Source organism: Vombatus ursinus, unplaced genomic scaffold (assembly GCF_900497805.2).
Source record: "Vombatus ursinus unplaced genomic scaffold, bare-nosed wombat genome assembly UNPS02014859.1, whole genome shotgun sequence".
In the NCBI taxonomy this organism is placed as follows: domain Eukaryota; kingdom Metazoa; phylum Chordata; class Mammalia; order Diprotodontia; family Vombatidae; genus Vombatus; species Vombatus ursinus.
This window is the reverse complement of record NW_020954637.1, coordinates 371,510-386,214: the sequence shown is the minus strand read 5'-3', so window position 1 is coordinate 386,214 and position 14,705 is coordinate 371,510. Positions and strand designations below refer to the sequence as shown.

General features: G+C 49.5%; 1 protein-coding gene across 1 annotated transcript in view; it reads left to right on the top strand.

The window, feature by feature from the left end:
* CLIC4 (chloride intracellular channel 4) overlaps positions 1-13,351 on the top strand; it is a 107,280-nt gene extending 93,929 nt beyond the window's left edge. The window contains exons 5-6 of the mRNA XM_027841375.1: positions 7,882-8,063; positions 9,649-13,351. Of these exons, the coding sequence (XP_027697176.1) occupies positions 7,882-8,063; positions 9,649-9,813 (347 nt within the window). The 3' untranslated portion in view covers positions 9,814-13,351. The remainder of the gene's footprint in view (positions 1-7,881; positions 8,064-9,648) is intronic.
* Positions 13,352-14,705: the final 1,354 nt, after the last annotated feature.

Genomic DNA, 14,705 nt, shown 5'->3' with positions numbered 1-14,705 from the left:
TTAAAAGCTGACTTTCTAAGATGATTGCCAGTGTAGATGAGCCTCTTTTTATTTCCATGAAACAGCCATGACCTTTCAGTAGGAAGCTGCTCTGAAGGTAAAGCTAGTACAAAGAATTTGGAATTGGACGAAAACAGCACTGGCCTGGGAGCCAGCTGCCCTAAGTTCTAGCTCCCATATAGCTTTCACGGCTCATAAACTCTTCTTGGCCTGTGGGCTGCACAGAACCTGACAGCATCCCCCGGATTGGAATCCTCAGCATCGTGAGTGGCCTGCCCACTGGCAGCAGGTGCTGGGGTCCAGCTCCAAGCCCAAGCTGACTGTTGACTGAATCCAGCAGACCCGACGTCAGCCTGCCCGGGGATCAGTCAGACCCGCAGTTGACCTAGTCAGCTTGTTGGGCTGTGTGAAATTAAGCTTTGCCCCAGCTTGCACACAAAGTAGAGAATTTCTCACCCATATTAAAGGTAAAAATTCTGAGGATGCTCTTTTTTTCTATGATGACAGTTTCTTGGAGTTAAATGCCAATATAGTATCTTTTAAGAGGGTTTGTAAATGACGTTTCTAGGATTATAGAATATGAGAGTTAGAACTTAGAACAAGAAGCTCAGGCAGCTTCATATGGAACCCCTTCATTTACAGAGGAGGAAACTGAGGCCTGGAGAGGGGAGGCTCCTTGCCCAAGGCCCCATAGCAGCTCTGAGGACAGCACTGGGCCCTTCTGCCTCCCAGGCCGGTGCTTTGTCTAGTCTAGCCCAGCTGTGGTGGTCTTCCCCCTCCCCCCCCCCCCCCAATTTTAACACACAGACTTATCCTGCGTGATGTTAAATGGTTCTTCCAAAGCACTAGTTCCATAGGACCAGTGTTACGGCAAAGATTAAAAATGTCAGTGGAATTTGGTTAAAAGAGGTTGATGAGGTGTGCAGAGAAGTCTGTGGTGGAGTGGGCAGGGCGGTGTCTTGGGAGTTGGGAGACCTCGGAGACGGTCCCAGCTCATCTGTGGTACTTTGGGTGAGTCACTCCCACTGCTTGAGCCTCAGTTTCTTCCTCTGTAAAAAGAGAAAGTTGGACCAGCTGATCTTCAAAGTTCCTTCCAGCTCAGAATCCTGGAACCTGAAAACATTTTCTTAAATCTCAGTTTTGTGATTTTTACCTCCCATTCTTCTTCTAAGGTCCCTGGCATGGGCAGCATTATTGTCGGTCAGGACAGACTAAAATCAGCTCTTTTCATCTTAAACTATAAACACTCAGCTCCATCCAGAGGATGAGTTAAGTAGGGACCCTCTCGGGTGCAAGCTTTTGGCATCATCCCTGGTCTTGAATGGATCAAGGATGCTGAAGAGGGTCAACAGAAAACAGCAGGGCCGCTCCCAAGGAGCGAGGGGCTGGTTTTCAAAGTAAACTTGGCCCTGTCACTCGCCAATATTGGCTCTTAGGCCACTCCGTGAGCAGGCAGACATCCAGAGGAGATGGGCAGCTCTTGTCTTGATTATTAAGTAGTGTTCATTTTGTTTGGGACTTCTCAATTTGGGGATTGAAGCTCAGCCTTTATTTAAGAAATCCATTTCATGAGATGTTTTCCTATAATTAGAAGAAAAGGAAAGAGCTTCTGGTGGCCAGCCTCACTCCCACTTATTAACCTTGTTCTAATAGCAGTTTGGGTTTGAGTCATTTGCTGACTAACATTGGCCTTTCTGATGAAGGTTTGTGTGCTGACAACACTGCAGACATGTCTGCGAGCCCCCCTTCACACCCTGGGCTCTCTGGGCCTCACCCACCCCACCCACCTGCTGCTAGCATGTCAGGCCCCTTCACAGACTTAGCGCTGGACCCAATGGAGCTGTTTTCCCCTGCAGCTTCTGCCCTCTTCAGTCATTCCCCTCGTGTCCTTCTCTTCTCTGTTAGACTCCAACGCAAGGCACCTGGCTTTCATTCCCAACGCTGACACTGACTAGAACTTTGGGACCATGTACATGGGACCTCAGTTTCCTTATCTGGAGGAGGAGGCTTCATTAAGATCCCTTTCAGTTAAAGAATTCTATGATTCTTTTCATTATTATTCAAAATTTCAACTGTTCAGCCTTCTCTTTTTCACATTTTAATTACTTTCTCTCACTACTGGAATTTTAAAATGGTGTTTATGGTTTGGAGTGTAGTTGGATTTCATCTGATACTAAAAAAGAAAGCCTTTTCCCCTTTGCGGGGAGGAGGAAGTGAGTCATGTGACTGTACTTTCTACTAGCTTCTATTCGGGGGGCCCCCCCCCCGCCCTGATTAATGTGCTGCTGCCTGAAGTCAGTGCCCCCCTTGGCTGGCCTCAGACTGCCACCACTCCCCGTGCAGGACTGAGAGGCCTTGATATTCAATTACCTATTAGTAAATAAGAGGGCACAGTTGCTAAGTAACCTCTCACCCCAGGGACCTGTTAAGTGCAGCAAGACTTCAGAAAACAATCTTCTGGCCCTCTCTGGGGTGGAACGGGGCTCCCTCATGGACTTTTGTTTGGAGGTCTCTCTTCTCTGAAATGCATCTAGAATCCTTTCATGAGCTGGGCAGCCCCGGAATTCCCAGAGCCCTCCCCCTCCCCAAGCACAGTCCAAAGGGTGCCCTGAGTTCCTGCAGAGCTCCGAGGTGTGTTGGGTGGACAGCTGTCCTGAAACAAGACCTAAAACCTTAACGAAGGAGCAAAGCCTTGTCTGTGCCTCAGATAAAGAAGTCTTCTTTTTGTGTGATGGTCTGTAAACTGGTAAAGGTTCAGATCCTGCTTCTGATACCTGGGAGGTCCTGGGTAAGTCCTTTCCCCTCTCTTGGATTCAGTTTTCCTCATCTGTAAAATGAAGGAGTTGGACTGGAGGGCCTTGGAGAGACATCCAAGTGTCCCCCCCCTTTTGGCCTTACACCATGTGATTCCTCTTAGCCCAAGTAAACAAGGAGCTCTTGCCTGCGCTTGACATCTCCCTCCTGGCCTTCGTCCAGATTTCCTTCCTCCACCCAGGTTTTCTGAACACTTCTCTTCCCTCCCAGCTCCGCTCTGGTTGTTGCCTTGTCCAGCTTTCCTTGACACCTCTCCCTCAGCACGTGGCATTGCTAGAGTCGTCCATGGATCTCTCCTTGACCCTCATCTCTCTCTCAGCCTTCGATTGTCCATGTTGTAATGCATGGGTAGAATGTAAGGTCCCTGAGAGTAAGGACTGCCTTATTATATCTCCACCACCCACACCAGGTGGTGTGTTTTGACACAAGAGTTTGACGAGTTTTGACACAAGACATCACATGGTCTTACTGAAGGGTTAAAAAGAGATGTGACCCCTCTCTGGACTGGCGCTGGCGTGTCCTTGCCTGGAAGCAAAGGGATGTACCACATGTTACAATTTAGGAACAGACATTGGGGTTCATTTAGTACTCCCTTATTTTACAGATGAGGAACTGTCCTAGAGAAGGTGAAGTGACCAAGTCACATTTACATTTACAGAAATGGTAGAGTCAAGATTCGAATCCACGTCCTCTGACTTCAGGTCTGGCGTCTTTCCATCTGAGCCATCCTTGGTGCTGAGCCCTGGAGTTGCCACAGAGGGCAGAGGGCGCCTGTCCTCAGGGAGCTGACTGGTTGCTTCAGGCTCTGCCTCCTTCTCAGGAGGCCTCGGACTGCTTATGGGGACGTTGGCCATCTTGGAGAGGCTCTTTGGCCATTTCCTGCCTGAAGCAGGTGGTGGCACTGCCCCTCTCCCACTCCCAACTCTCGAGGTGACTCCTGGGGGCCATGGCGCCGCCTGGGTAGCTGTGGAAGCAGCCATGACCACGTCCCCACCATCGTGTCACCTGGCCTTTAAGAAGGCAGTCCATCCTTGCCCTTCACTCTTCAAAACAAAACAGAGCCTTGATGGAGTGGGGGCCGGGGGGGGGGGGGAAGGGCTTATGTTTATTTTTAACCAGGAGGCATGAGGATTCTCATGGACTGTGGGCTGCTGGAATGTGGTCTTGTAGAAAGGAGCCACTCAGAGCTCTCCAGGCCTTTCATCCCCATCAGAGTCTTTGACATGCCTTTCTTGAAGTCTGCCCCAGCGTGCGGAGACCTCTGTCCTGTACACTGAAGAGATTGGTTTGGGTTTTGTCTGGGTCTGGAGATAGTGTGTGGACACCAAGGCCTCATTCCAGCCTCCCTCTGTGCATTACGTGCCCGCCTCCTTTTCTAGAACTCCATGTTGTGAGTGGTTTTTATACCCCTGGTGCTTGCACAGGTCTTTATCTTTGGGGACTTGGAGCAGAGATGCTAGGCAGTAATAGCTGTGCTTTGGGCTCATTATTACAAAGGCCATCCACCAGCCAGAGGCTGTGCCCAGTAGTGACTATGCCATAATGCAGGTGCTAAGTCTTCTCACCCTGGTTGACTTTTAAATGATAGAATTGCCTACTTGTGAAGCAGTCTGCTGCCGTGGATAGAACGCTATCCTGGGAGGCGGGAAGCCCTTGGACACATCCTGCCCTTGTGGCTGTAGGGGAGGTGCTGAATGTCTCAGGGGCCCAGGAAGCTCCCCGAGACTTCAAGTTCTGGAGAGCTGTTGATTTGGATTGGTGGAGGGAATTTCCTTAACCCCATGAAATCGTAAGTCCACACTGTCCTCCACCCCTCACCCCAACTGCCTACGACAGAAAATGTCCCTTTGTAAGTGATTCCTGCGTCCTGCCCCTGCCGAGCCCTGGTGCTGTCTCCATTGACCAGTCCCTTTAATCTCTCAGTGCCCCAGGAGGACACTTGCAGGCTTGAGGTGGACAGTGGGTTAGTGCCAAGTGTGAAACTCAGCTAGAAATGGGGCTGCAGACTGGATGTAAAGACCACACCACGGCTGCACACGGACTTAGAAAATCACGTATGAACACTATTAATGTTTTAGTGTATTTTTATTTATTTTGTTAACTATTTCCCAATGACATTTTGATCCGGCTCAGGAAGCCTGGGAAGTGTCAGTGGGTGGGCGGGGTGTTAGATGCCTCGGAGTTAGAGAGAGGTTTTTCACTAGGACCTCCCTGTAAAGAGGAAGTCCTAGGTCTGGATCCCTGTCTCCTCCTCCCCCCGAGCTCATTGTCTTCTAATATCTGTGTTCTTGCCACTTCCTCTGATAATCAACTAAAACGCACTTTGTCACTGTGAGCGTCCCTCTGGGCAGAAGATATTGATGCTGCACAAATGTTGTTTCAGTTTAAAGAATAGTGGGTGGAGGCCTTTAGGACAGCTGAGGGCCAGGAGTATGGAAGGCCTTTTTTAGGGGCACACGAGAGAGGGCAGGCTGAGCTGCAGGGTCAGTGCCTCCAAGTGCCCCATGCAGGCCTCTCTCCAGAGGCCACACTGCCTCCCACAAGCTCCAGTGTGCCCCGTCCAAGCGGGGTCTCCGTGTGCTCTGTCCTCAGCTCCTCTGGTGGTGATTAGTGACAAAAACCTTCTTCCAAAAGGTCAAGCATCTGCGAAGTAAACACCTCCCATTTCACTTGGGGAGACCAAGGGAAGGAGTCAGATGGACAGCGCATTCTTAACAAACGATTATAAAGCTAGAATTAAATGGGGATGGAGATGGGGCTGAACCGATCGTTTCATTGCTGTAGGGTGGGGTATTCCCAGGGGAGGAAACTCCTTCTGCCGGAGCAGAGGCATCTCCTCTGCTCCATCCTGAGCGTCATGAGGCCCGATGTGTCAGAGCAAGGACTCTAACCCAGGCCTTCTTGGTTCTGAGGCCAGCTCTCCCTCTAGTAGGTCATGCTGCCTCTCCCTAGAGGGTTATTTTTTTGAATTGGAGAATTATAAGGGAAAGTTTTCATCTTAAGAGAAGGGAGGGCCCAAAGTTGGTCAAAACTGTAGGCTTAGTATCAGAGCATATAAAAATTGGAATGATCTTCAGAAATCATTTAGTCCATTTTGTAGAGGAGAAAACTGAGGCTGAGGGAGGTTTGGCATCTCATTGTAAGGTCATGTCTGTCGTCAGTGGCAGAGCCCAGGCTCAAGAGCTGGGTTTTCCAGGCTCTTTGCGACATGCAATGGGGCCTTTCTCACTCAGGTAGCTTAGCGGCGTCACTGCCATAGCCGACAGCTGCTGGCCTGAGATGCGCTAGTTATGTTCCAGGGTAGTAAACATTAGCCCCTTCCCAGGCCAGGCAGACTGGCCTTCCTTAGCTCTGCATTCCTCCTGGCGGCCACTTGCTGCTGCTGCTGCTACCTCTGATGCATGTTCAGGGAGCCACTGACCTCTCTGCCTCACAGCCCTTGGGTCCTAGCAGACTTCTCTCCTCAGACGCTTGTCTGGGTGGCCTTCCAGGGCACAGCATGCTCTCTGGAGAAACCTCGTTTTCTTCCCTATTGTTTGTTCTGATGAAGGCTTTTAGCTTTACGTGTGGGAGAAGGGCACAGTCAGCTGTCTAGTTTGAATAGCTAACTGTGTGTGGTGTCGGGGTGCCCTCCGCCGGGCGCTGATTAAGTGTTTGCGTCATCATTGGTCACTGCTCAGGACTCCACTCCTGCCTGAGTCCTGTGCAGTCCTGCACCAAAATGCTCTCTGGCAGCTGGGCCTTTCTGCGAGGTAGGATGTGATTGGGGAAAGAAGAGATCCCCGCCACGTGCTCTAGGAAGATAGAGGAGAGGGAGGCCACTGTCAGATGGGGAAGCAGGAAAGCCTTCCTGGAGGAGGTGTCACCTGGGTGGGGCCTTAGAAGAGGCACATTTCATCAGGTGTTTGTGTGGGGGGTGGGGGATGTGCTGCAGGCCCTGGAAATGGTCTGTGTGACCATAGGCATTTGGGGAGGAAGGAGGAGGCCGGAGGAGAGCCAGGGACAGCTGGGAGGCCAGCGTGGTCAGAATAGGAGGTAAGACAGGAATTAACGGGAAGGACGGCACAGCCAGAGCGGGGAGGGCCCAGCAGGCCTCTGTGCTTGCAAGAACAGTAATAGTCTCCATTGCCCTGTAGGTCTCTGAGAGCGGGGCTTCCTCCTTTCCCTGTTCTGAGTTCTCTTCTTATCCTAGTGTTGGTCTGTTACATTTAGTGATCTCTGGTGCCCTCTGCTGCCTTCAGGAGACGTGAAGGTGCCACTAATTTAGCTTCCTGTGCTGGTGCCTGCGTCTGTTGTCTGTCTGTACTCGTCAGGAATGGCGGGCGGGGAAGGGGAGGCGAGAAGGGAGAGCTGACATTTGTTTGGGGGCACTGTTGTCGGCTGGACCAAACCTTTCAAGGATAGCCCCGGGCCAGGAGTCGAGAGTTCACTATTTGGGAGCTGTGACTGTGGGCAGACCCAGGGGACGCAGAACGAGATTCTGACGTCACGTCCAGCTCTTGCTGTTCAGTCATTTCTGTCGTGTCCCATTCTTTGTGGCCCCATTTGGGGTTTTCTTGGTGAAGATACTGGAGTGTTTGCCATTTCCTTCTTTAGCTCATTTGACAAGTGAGGACACTGAGGCAAACAGGGTGTCACACAGCTAGTAAGTGCCTGAGGTCGGATTTGAACTTAGGTCTTCCTGACTCCAGGCCCAGCGCTCTACCCACTGCACCACCTAGCTGTCCACTCCTAGCTCTGTCCTATGATTCTACTCTTTAACGTTGCTTATTTGGTTTGTTTGTGTTTAGCATCATGCATTTTAAAATGTTTTATAAAGTCATGTATTTCAGAAGAGCGTGAAGTGGGAATGAGGAAAAAGAATGCCTACCCACTGTAAATGAGCGCAGAATGCTTTTAGGTGCCCATGTTCCTGCTCATTCCTACTTTATCATCTTCATGCATTGGCACTCCCCTTTCCCAGGTTGAGCGCTAATGGCATTAGGCCATAGTGGATTTATCTATATAGAAATTGCTAGCGTCTGCTGCGTTCCTCCTAAAAGCACGATGTTCCCTTCCTTCTTACAGCATTGGAACGAGGTCTCTTGAAAACACTGCAGAAATTGGATGACTATCTGAATTCTCCTCTTCCTGATGAAATCGATGAGAACAGCATGGAGGACATTAAGTTTTCCACCCGAAAATTCCTGGATGGCAACGAGATGACATTAGCTGACTGCAACTTGCTGCCCAAACTGCACATCGTCAAGGTGAGCCTGTCACATCTGACACTGATGCTGGACTGGACCCTCATCTCCCTCCATTAGAGGTTGTCTTCGGGGAGCCCCAAGTGGAGGTCTCAAACAAGCAGGTTCTGACTCAGTAGTAAGAAAATTTCCTAATGATTCACTGCATCTACAAGTGTAAATGGAAGTCCAGGTGGTGTTCTGGCCATTTCGTAGGTGAGAAAGTCCAGTGGCAGAGGGGGTGGATGACTGGCCCAGAGCTGCGGCTCTTCCCCCCCAGTACTCTGCTCTGCCTTTTCCTCCCTGATCCCCCTCACCGAGGAAGAGCCATGCAATCCCTCAGTCAGGAGGTCACAAGGAGAGGTCCTGGCTTTGCACGGATATTGGGTGGAGAGCCAAGAGATGACCGCATGTACTTATCCCTGTCCTAGGGGATGCCAAGGCCTGGCTGCTTGTTGATGGAGCTGAGCATGCCCAGAGGAAAGGGCACTATAGCCCTATTTTCTTTGTGTTTACTGCCACGATGCAGTTTAAGTTGTGGCATGAGGTGGGAAAAAGGCTCTGAATTTTGAGTCAGAGGACCTGGATTCATATTCTGGCTGTGCATGATCAGATCCCTGCCTTTCTGGGCTGAGTCCTCCTCCATAAAAGGAGGGGATTAGATTAAATAGTCTTACCTGAGGAGCTTTCCAGCCCTGAATCTATGTACGTGAGGGCCAGGGGTGAACTCGTGGACAGAGGGAACGTGGCCCCACTCCCAGCTGGCTGTGTGGTTTAAGACAGAGCTGGGCTCACTGCCCTGGGTCCTGGATTCCTCAGCTGCCAAATAAGGGTTAGAGGTGAGGGTGGTGCTCAAAGTCCCTTCTGGGTCTGGTGCCCTGGGGTCCCCAAGAAACGCATATCAGCGGATTGGCTTTGGGATCTATTTTTAGTATACTATTTCTGCAAATGTGTTTTTCTCACATGGGATTCCCCCATGAGCTACAGGAATAAATCTTGATTCTGAATGGGAAACGCTATGGAATAGTAACCGTTACAACCCACCCTTCCAAATCCATCTTTTCCTTTCCTATTTCTCTGCCTCGCCCCACACTTCAATGTCCAGGGGCAAGGGTTTGTGCTTGTGCATGGCTCTTTGGGGCTCCTGCTGGCACAGAAGGAACCACATTTCTCCAAGCAGAATCAAGTCTGGAGTAATCATACAATTAGTACTTGGATGTGGAGGAACAACAGAAAAGTGGTTTGTCTTTTGATACTTGAGTACTTCAAGAATGTGTGGGGGTACTCCATGCTTCCCAGCCCTGGAGTAAACAGTCTTCATGAGTGCTGTGGTTGAAAAAACAATTTACCTTCTGCTAGCCAGCTCCCTGACTTGGAGCCTTTCCTCATCAGCTCCCTTGGGGTTCACCCACCTCTATAAGCCTTTTTCACTTGGCCTGACCAGCCAGAGTGTGTGCTGGCCTGGCATGGCCTTGGAGAATCCAGGGTCCGTCCTCTCCATGCCATGGAGGTGGGGTGACACAGGAGGAGGACTTTAATGATCTGTCGTACAGGACATGGGAAAAGCGAACCTGCTAACTTGGGGTGTCTGTGTGTTTTTGTGTTTTAGGTGGTGGCCAAGAAGTATCGCAATTTTCTCATCCCGAAGGACATGACTGGCATCTGGCGCTACTTGACTAACGCATACAGCCGGGATGAGTTCACCAACACCTGTCCTAGTGATAAGGAGGTGGAGATAGCATATAGCGACGTAGCCAAAAGACTCACTAAGTAAAACAGCCTCAGGAGAGGGACGGCTTCCTGTCCTCCCCCTTTAACAGAACACGCTTCTTAACAGAATACTGCTCCTCTTCCTATCACATAGAGGTCATATTTTGCATGAATATGCAGTTACTCAAAATTAGGATAAAGGATAGACCAGGTACAGTAGCTATCAAAAATATACACTCCTACGAAGTGTTGAAGTGGTCTTTTTTGGTGTGTTTTTTTAATCCCATTTTTTCCTGCCCCCTCTGAATTCTCTTGAGTTTGGAGACGCTCCATAACAACAGTGTATTTATCTATAGGTATTTATCATCTTTTCAGGGCACTCTTGTGTCTGTTCCATGTGGGTGGCACAGAGTTACATAGAATTGGATTTACCTTTATTAAAGTGGTGATGGGAACTTCACAAGGCAGCCCAAACTCTCAGACCCTTGACACAAGCTCCACGGAATATGTCTGGATTTGGGCTTTCTGAATTGTTAGCCAGATTGTGCAGAAAGGCTGCCCCTCTATCAGCAGTGTCCAGCTATACCCGTCTAGGCTCGCTGCATCTGTATGAAAGCAGACCCTTTTACAGATTAGCCCTCCCCAGCCTTGTTTTGTGCAGGAATCCTTTTTCTTCCTTGTTCTCCCTAAAAGCGTTTATTGGTTTCTTTATTCTGGTCGTAACCTCTCTGACAAAATAGTATAAACAGAATGTTTGTAGGAAGAGCTGGTGGTGCTGAGACCTTCCCAGACCATTGTATCATCATGATAGGAGGAGCACATGGACATTGCGGGCATTGGGTCTTCTTCAGCTCAATCTAACTTTGCATTTTTGGTCCCAACAATAGAGCCTGACACCCTTGGTTTGGAAACAGTATTGAATTCTCCGGTTTGGTTTGAATTGAAATTGGCTTCTTTGGAGGTAGCCAAGAACCTCTGCTCTTTATAGGTCTTTTGTGAAAATTTCTGTGAGTAAATTCACTTGTAAACTAGAATCTCAGTAATGTAGATAGAGACACTCTGTGTAGACAGAAGTGCAGTGAGCTGCAAGGCGAGCCTGAGCATTTAAGGAAGGCTCAGAGGGGCCCTTTGGGAAGTCTCTGGTTTGGTTTGGTTTGGGGAGCGTATTGGCTCAGTGACCTTGCCTGAAGCAACCTCCCGTCCTGGCCCAGGAGAGAGGCCTGGTCACCCCTTTGGGGACGTCATCGAAGCCACCGCCAGTGTGTGCCTGAGCACAGGTAGACAGCAGTCTGGCATAATTATGATCTTGGCCCTTCTGTGAATCGTCTTACTGCAGCCACACTGAGAAATAGCATCAAAACCACTGAGACCACCCCTGAAAGAATTGACATTCTTCTAAGTCAAGGGTCAGTTTTGTTTTCCTGAGGGATGAAAAGCAAGTGGGTTGGGGACATTTGCAGTGTTTATTAATCTAATTATTTTTAAAGCTGGCATGAGTGCTGCTCCAGAGAATATGGCTGGTTAGAAAATGATCTGGTAACAGCTTTTTATATTTTATAAAACTTGGCAGTGCTATTTCTCCTAGGCTCTATTGTGGGGATTTTCAGACACACTGCTTAAAATGGCGACGCTCTCCCCCTTTTATATGCTAACGTTTCATAGACATTGGCTTTATGGGAGCAACCTGACTCTTCAAAGTATCCTGCATTTTAATTTTTTTGTGCTACTTTACATACCATGAAGTTAACTCAGTGTAGGAAAATAACAAAAACAACAACAAGGTCTGTTTTGTGTCCGGTTGGCTCAGGAAGATGCCTTGGTCTCACCTTTGCTATTAGCCCCACTGCAGATCAAATGTTGGCAAATGGGTTGGTTTTTTTTTCCTGTCTCAAAAACCATGCATGGAGACTCTTGCAGTTCCAGAAGAAAAAAACTGCAGATCAGTTCTTGAGGACTGATGGGCCCTTCTCATGCACCCAGAATCAGAGGGCTGCGTCTGCCCGCAGGCATCCCCACAAGCTATTACCCTCCCTTGTGGGTTGTGGCATTGCCCTTCCCATGAGACATAGGGAGTGGAGGAAAGAGGGAGAGAACAGAGAGTGAGGGAGAGAAGGGGCATCCAGATTATTTCTAGGCAAACTGAGGACTGATAAAGGAGAGGTGGTTTTGTGGTTGCCATGGCCAGAAGCTGTGAGTTCTTTGATCACACTTAGGTAAACTGATCCTTGAATCGCAGCAGATGCAGTCATCCTGTCGCCTGTGGTCATAGAGAAGCCTTCCCAGCTTAGTAGAGGACTGGCCAGGGCCTGTGTCCCCCCGGCACAGCTTTGGGGAGCCCAGGGTCGCTTCTAGTCTGCAGAAGGAGGATGAGGAGACACAGACAGTGAAAGAGGGCATTGCTGGTGAGAGAGCCTCCTCATTCTCTTTGTTAAATGGCTCTGTCCAGCCTTTTCCATCACCTCTGGCCCACCCTTCTTCATGGGAACTTAACTAACCCGATGTGACTTAATTTGGATCCAGATATCTTTATGTAAGAACATATGTTTCATCACTTTTAGCTCTCTGTCTAAACAAGGATATTATATAGTCCAGGAGAGTTGTGACTTTGGTAAATAAATTCGAACTGAGAAAAAATTATAGGACTGTTGTCCAGAATCCTGGTCGTGAGCCTTCTGCCATGCATCTGGCCCCTCTCTGTCACCAGAGTTGCATGGCATTGACCTTGTTGTGAAGGTTACTGTCGAAAGGATCAGTCCTGGGTGAGAGGGCAGCTTGGGCCTTGGTGTGTCTGCCGCCACCAGATCATATGCCCTGGATTCCCCTATGTATGCAGAGCCTCAGCAGGGAGCGCAGACGTCAGATGCACGGTGGTGGGGCGGGGAGGGGGCTCTCCTCACTCTCAGTGATGCCGGTGGCCCAGAGGAGAACACCTGCGCGGGGGGCCTTCTCGTGAAGGGTAGTCTGCCTGCGGCCCCGGCGTCGTCAGCTTCTGTAACTTTATATTTCCTGACCAGACCTTTTCTTCGAGGCCTGCGCCCTGCAGAGATGGAGGGCTCTCTGTCCATGGCAGGACCTCCTCATCTTGTTCTTGCCCTGCTATTGTTGCGTTTCCCCACAGCTGAATGCAGTTGTCGGATCATCTCTATTCCGTGTAGCTAACATCCATTTAGAAACTAGCCAAAAAAGCGAAGTTTAGAACAAATAGATGTTTATTTTGTTTTATACCTTTTTTGATGGCTTTGATCATCTTGTGGTTAAGTGTGCTGATGAACCCATTTCTTGTGCTATTTATAATCAGCGTTTGATTTCAAAGAGAGACAAGTTTGTTGTGTTGTAGGTCCCATGCGTCAGCCCCTCCACGGCCATGTGAGGCTCCTGCCACCAGGCTTATGTTTTTGCCAGGGAAATAGTCTCAGCTCCTGAAGCCATAGCATTGGACAGAATCGGAATATTTTCTGCAGAATTACTTGAACAGTGCAATGAAAAGATGCATTGTAGCAGGCCTCTGTCTTCCTTTCTCTCTGGAACTTCCTTGACAGACACACAGTATACTGCTGGCAGCTGTTTAAAAAAAATAAAGTTATATTTTCACTACCAAAAAAGGTGCTGTTTTTTTCTTTTTCGCTGTGGCCAGAGAGCAAAAAACCCACAAAACATCTGCATCTTTCAAGACATCGTTGTTTTGTGATCAGAGTAGCTGTGGGTAAGCTCAGGCACCCATTTGTAATTAGCAGTGTGGCGTCACGTCTCTGTGCCTCTGTTAAATGACGAGGACCAGCCAAGTACCAGTGAGGCTCCCTCCTAGCACTGACATTTCATGCAGGAAGACGTGAGATTTTACAGTTGGGTTGTTAAATCAACATGTTGGCATAACCTGTAAATGAGCATTGTTGGTATAAGATGACGACACCGGAGTATCCTTGAGGGGAAGTTGTATTGGGAGCTGGTCCAGCCCTCAGTAATTGTCTCTGGATCCATCCCTTAGGTGCAGGGTGCCCCGTATAGGAAGGGCTGAACAAAGGACCTGGTGGAGCACTTACCGAGCACTTGCTCCACCCCAGGCGGTAAGTGTGTGAAGGGCTGGGGACACACGGATGAGGAACCAAGCCAGCCCCTGCCCTCTGTGCACTTACGTTCTCATGAGGAAAGGAAGCCAAAGGGGTGTGGCGTACCCAGGCCAGAATGGTTTGGAGCTGGTGTCTGGGAAGGAAGGCCAAGGCTTGGTTATGGTCAAGAGAAGGCAACAGGGTCACTTCTCAGCACCAGGGCACGTCCTAGGAGGGGATGGGAGAGTCCACATTTCTGGTGCAGAAGATGGTCAGAGCAAAGGCAGCGTGTGGTTGGAACTGGTGGCCAAGAAGCCATCCGCGAGTGAATGTTGGCCCATTTACCCCACCTCTCACGTGCTTTACAGTCTGGGGGCTGGCGAATCAGGAGAATTAAGTCAGAAAGTCAGACCATGAGTAAACTCAGTGGCATTTTCTTTCCTTCTAATGTTGAATTCCCTGAAAGCCCTTATCTACTGAACTGTAACTCTCTCTGTGGACTCTGGAAAACTTACAGATGATCATTTTCAGAGACCAGCTGAAACCACAGGAACGGACCCAGTACATTTGTAGTCACCCATGGGGAGAGCCAGGCTCCCCCTGCTTCCTCTTCCACAGCCTTCGCAGTAATTACAATCCTCGCAGCTGCCAAAACATAGGTTCTGGTGCAGAGGTTGCAGACGATCCCTAGCTTCCTCACCAGTCACTGTGACGGGAAACGAGGAAGACTGGGGAAACGTCCCTGACAGAGGCTTGCTCTGTGGCTGCGTCCTCCCGAGTGGATTCAGCATCACATCTGGCTGCCCAGAAGGTGGAGGTGCTTCAGGAAGGACACCTCAAGATTTGAAACATGCCTCTTCTCTAACCTTCTTGAGGCCTTGGTTGGTGGTAAAGAATGCCCTTTGGGGGC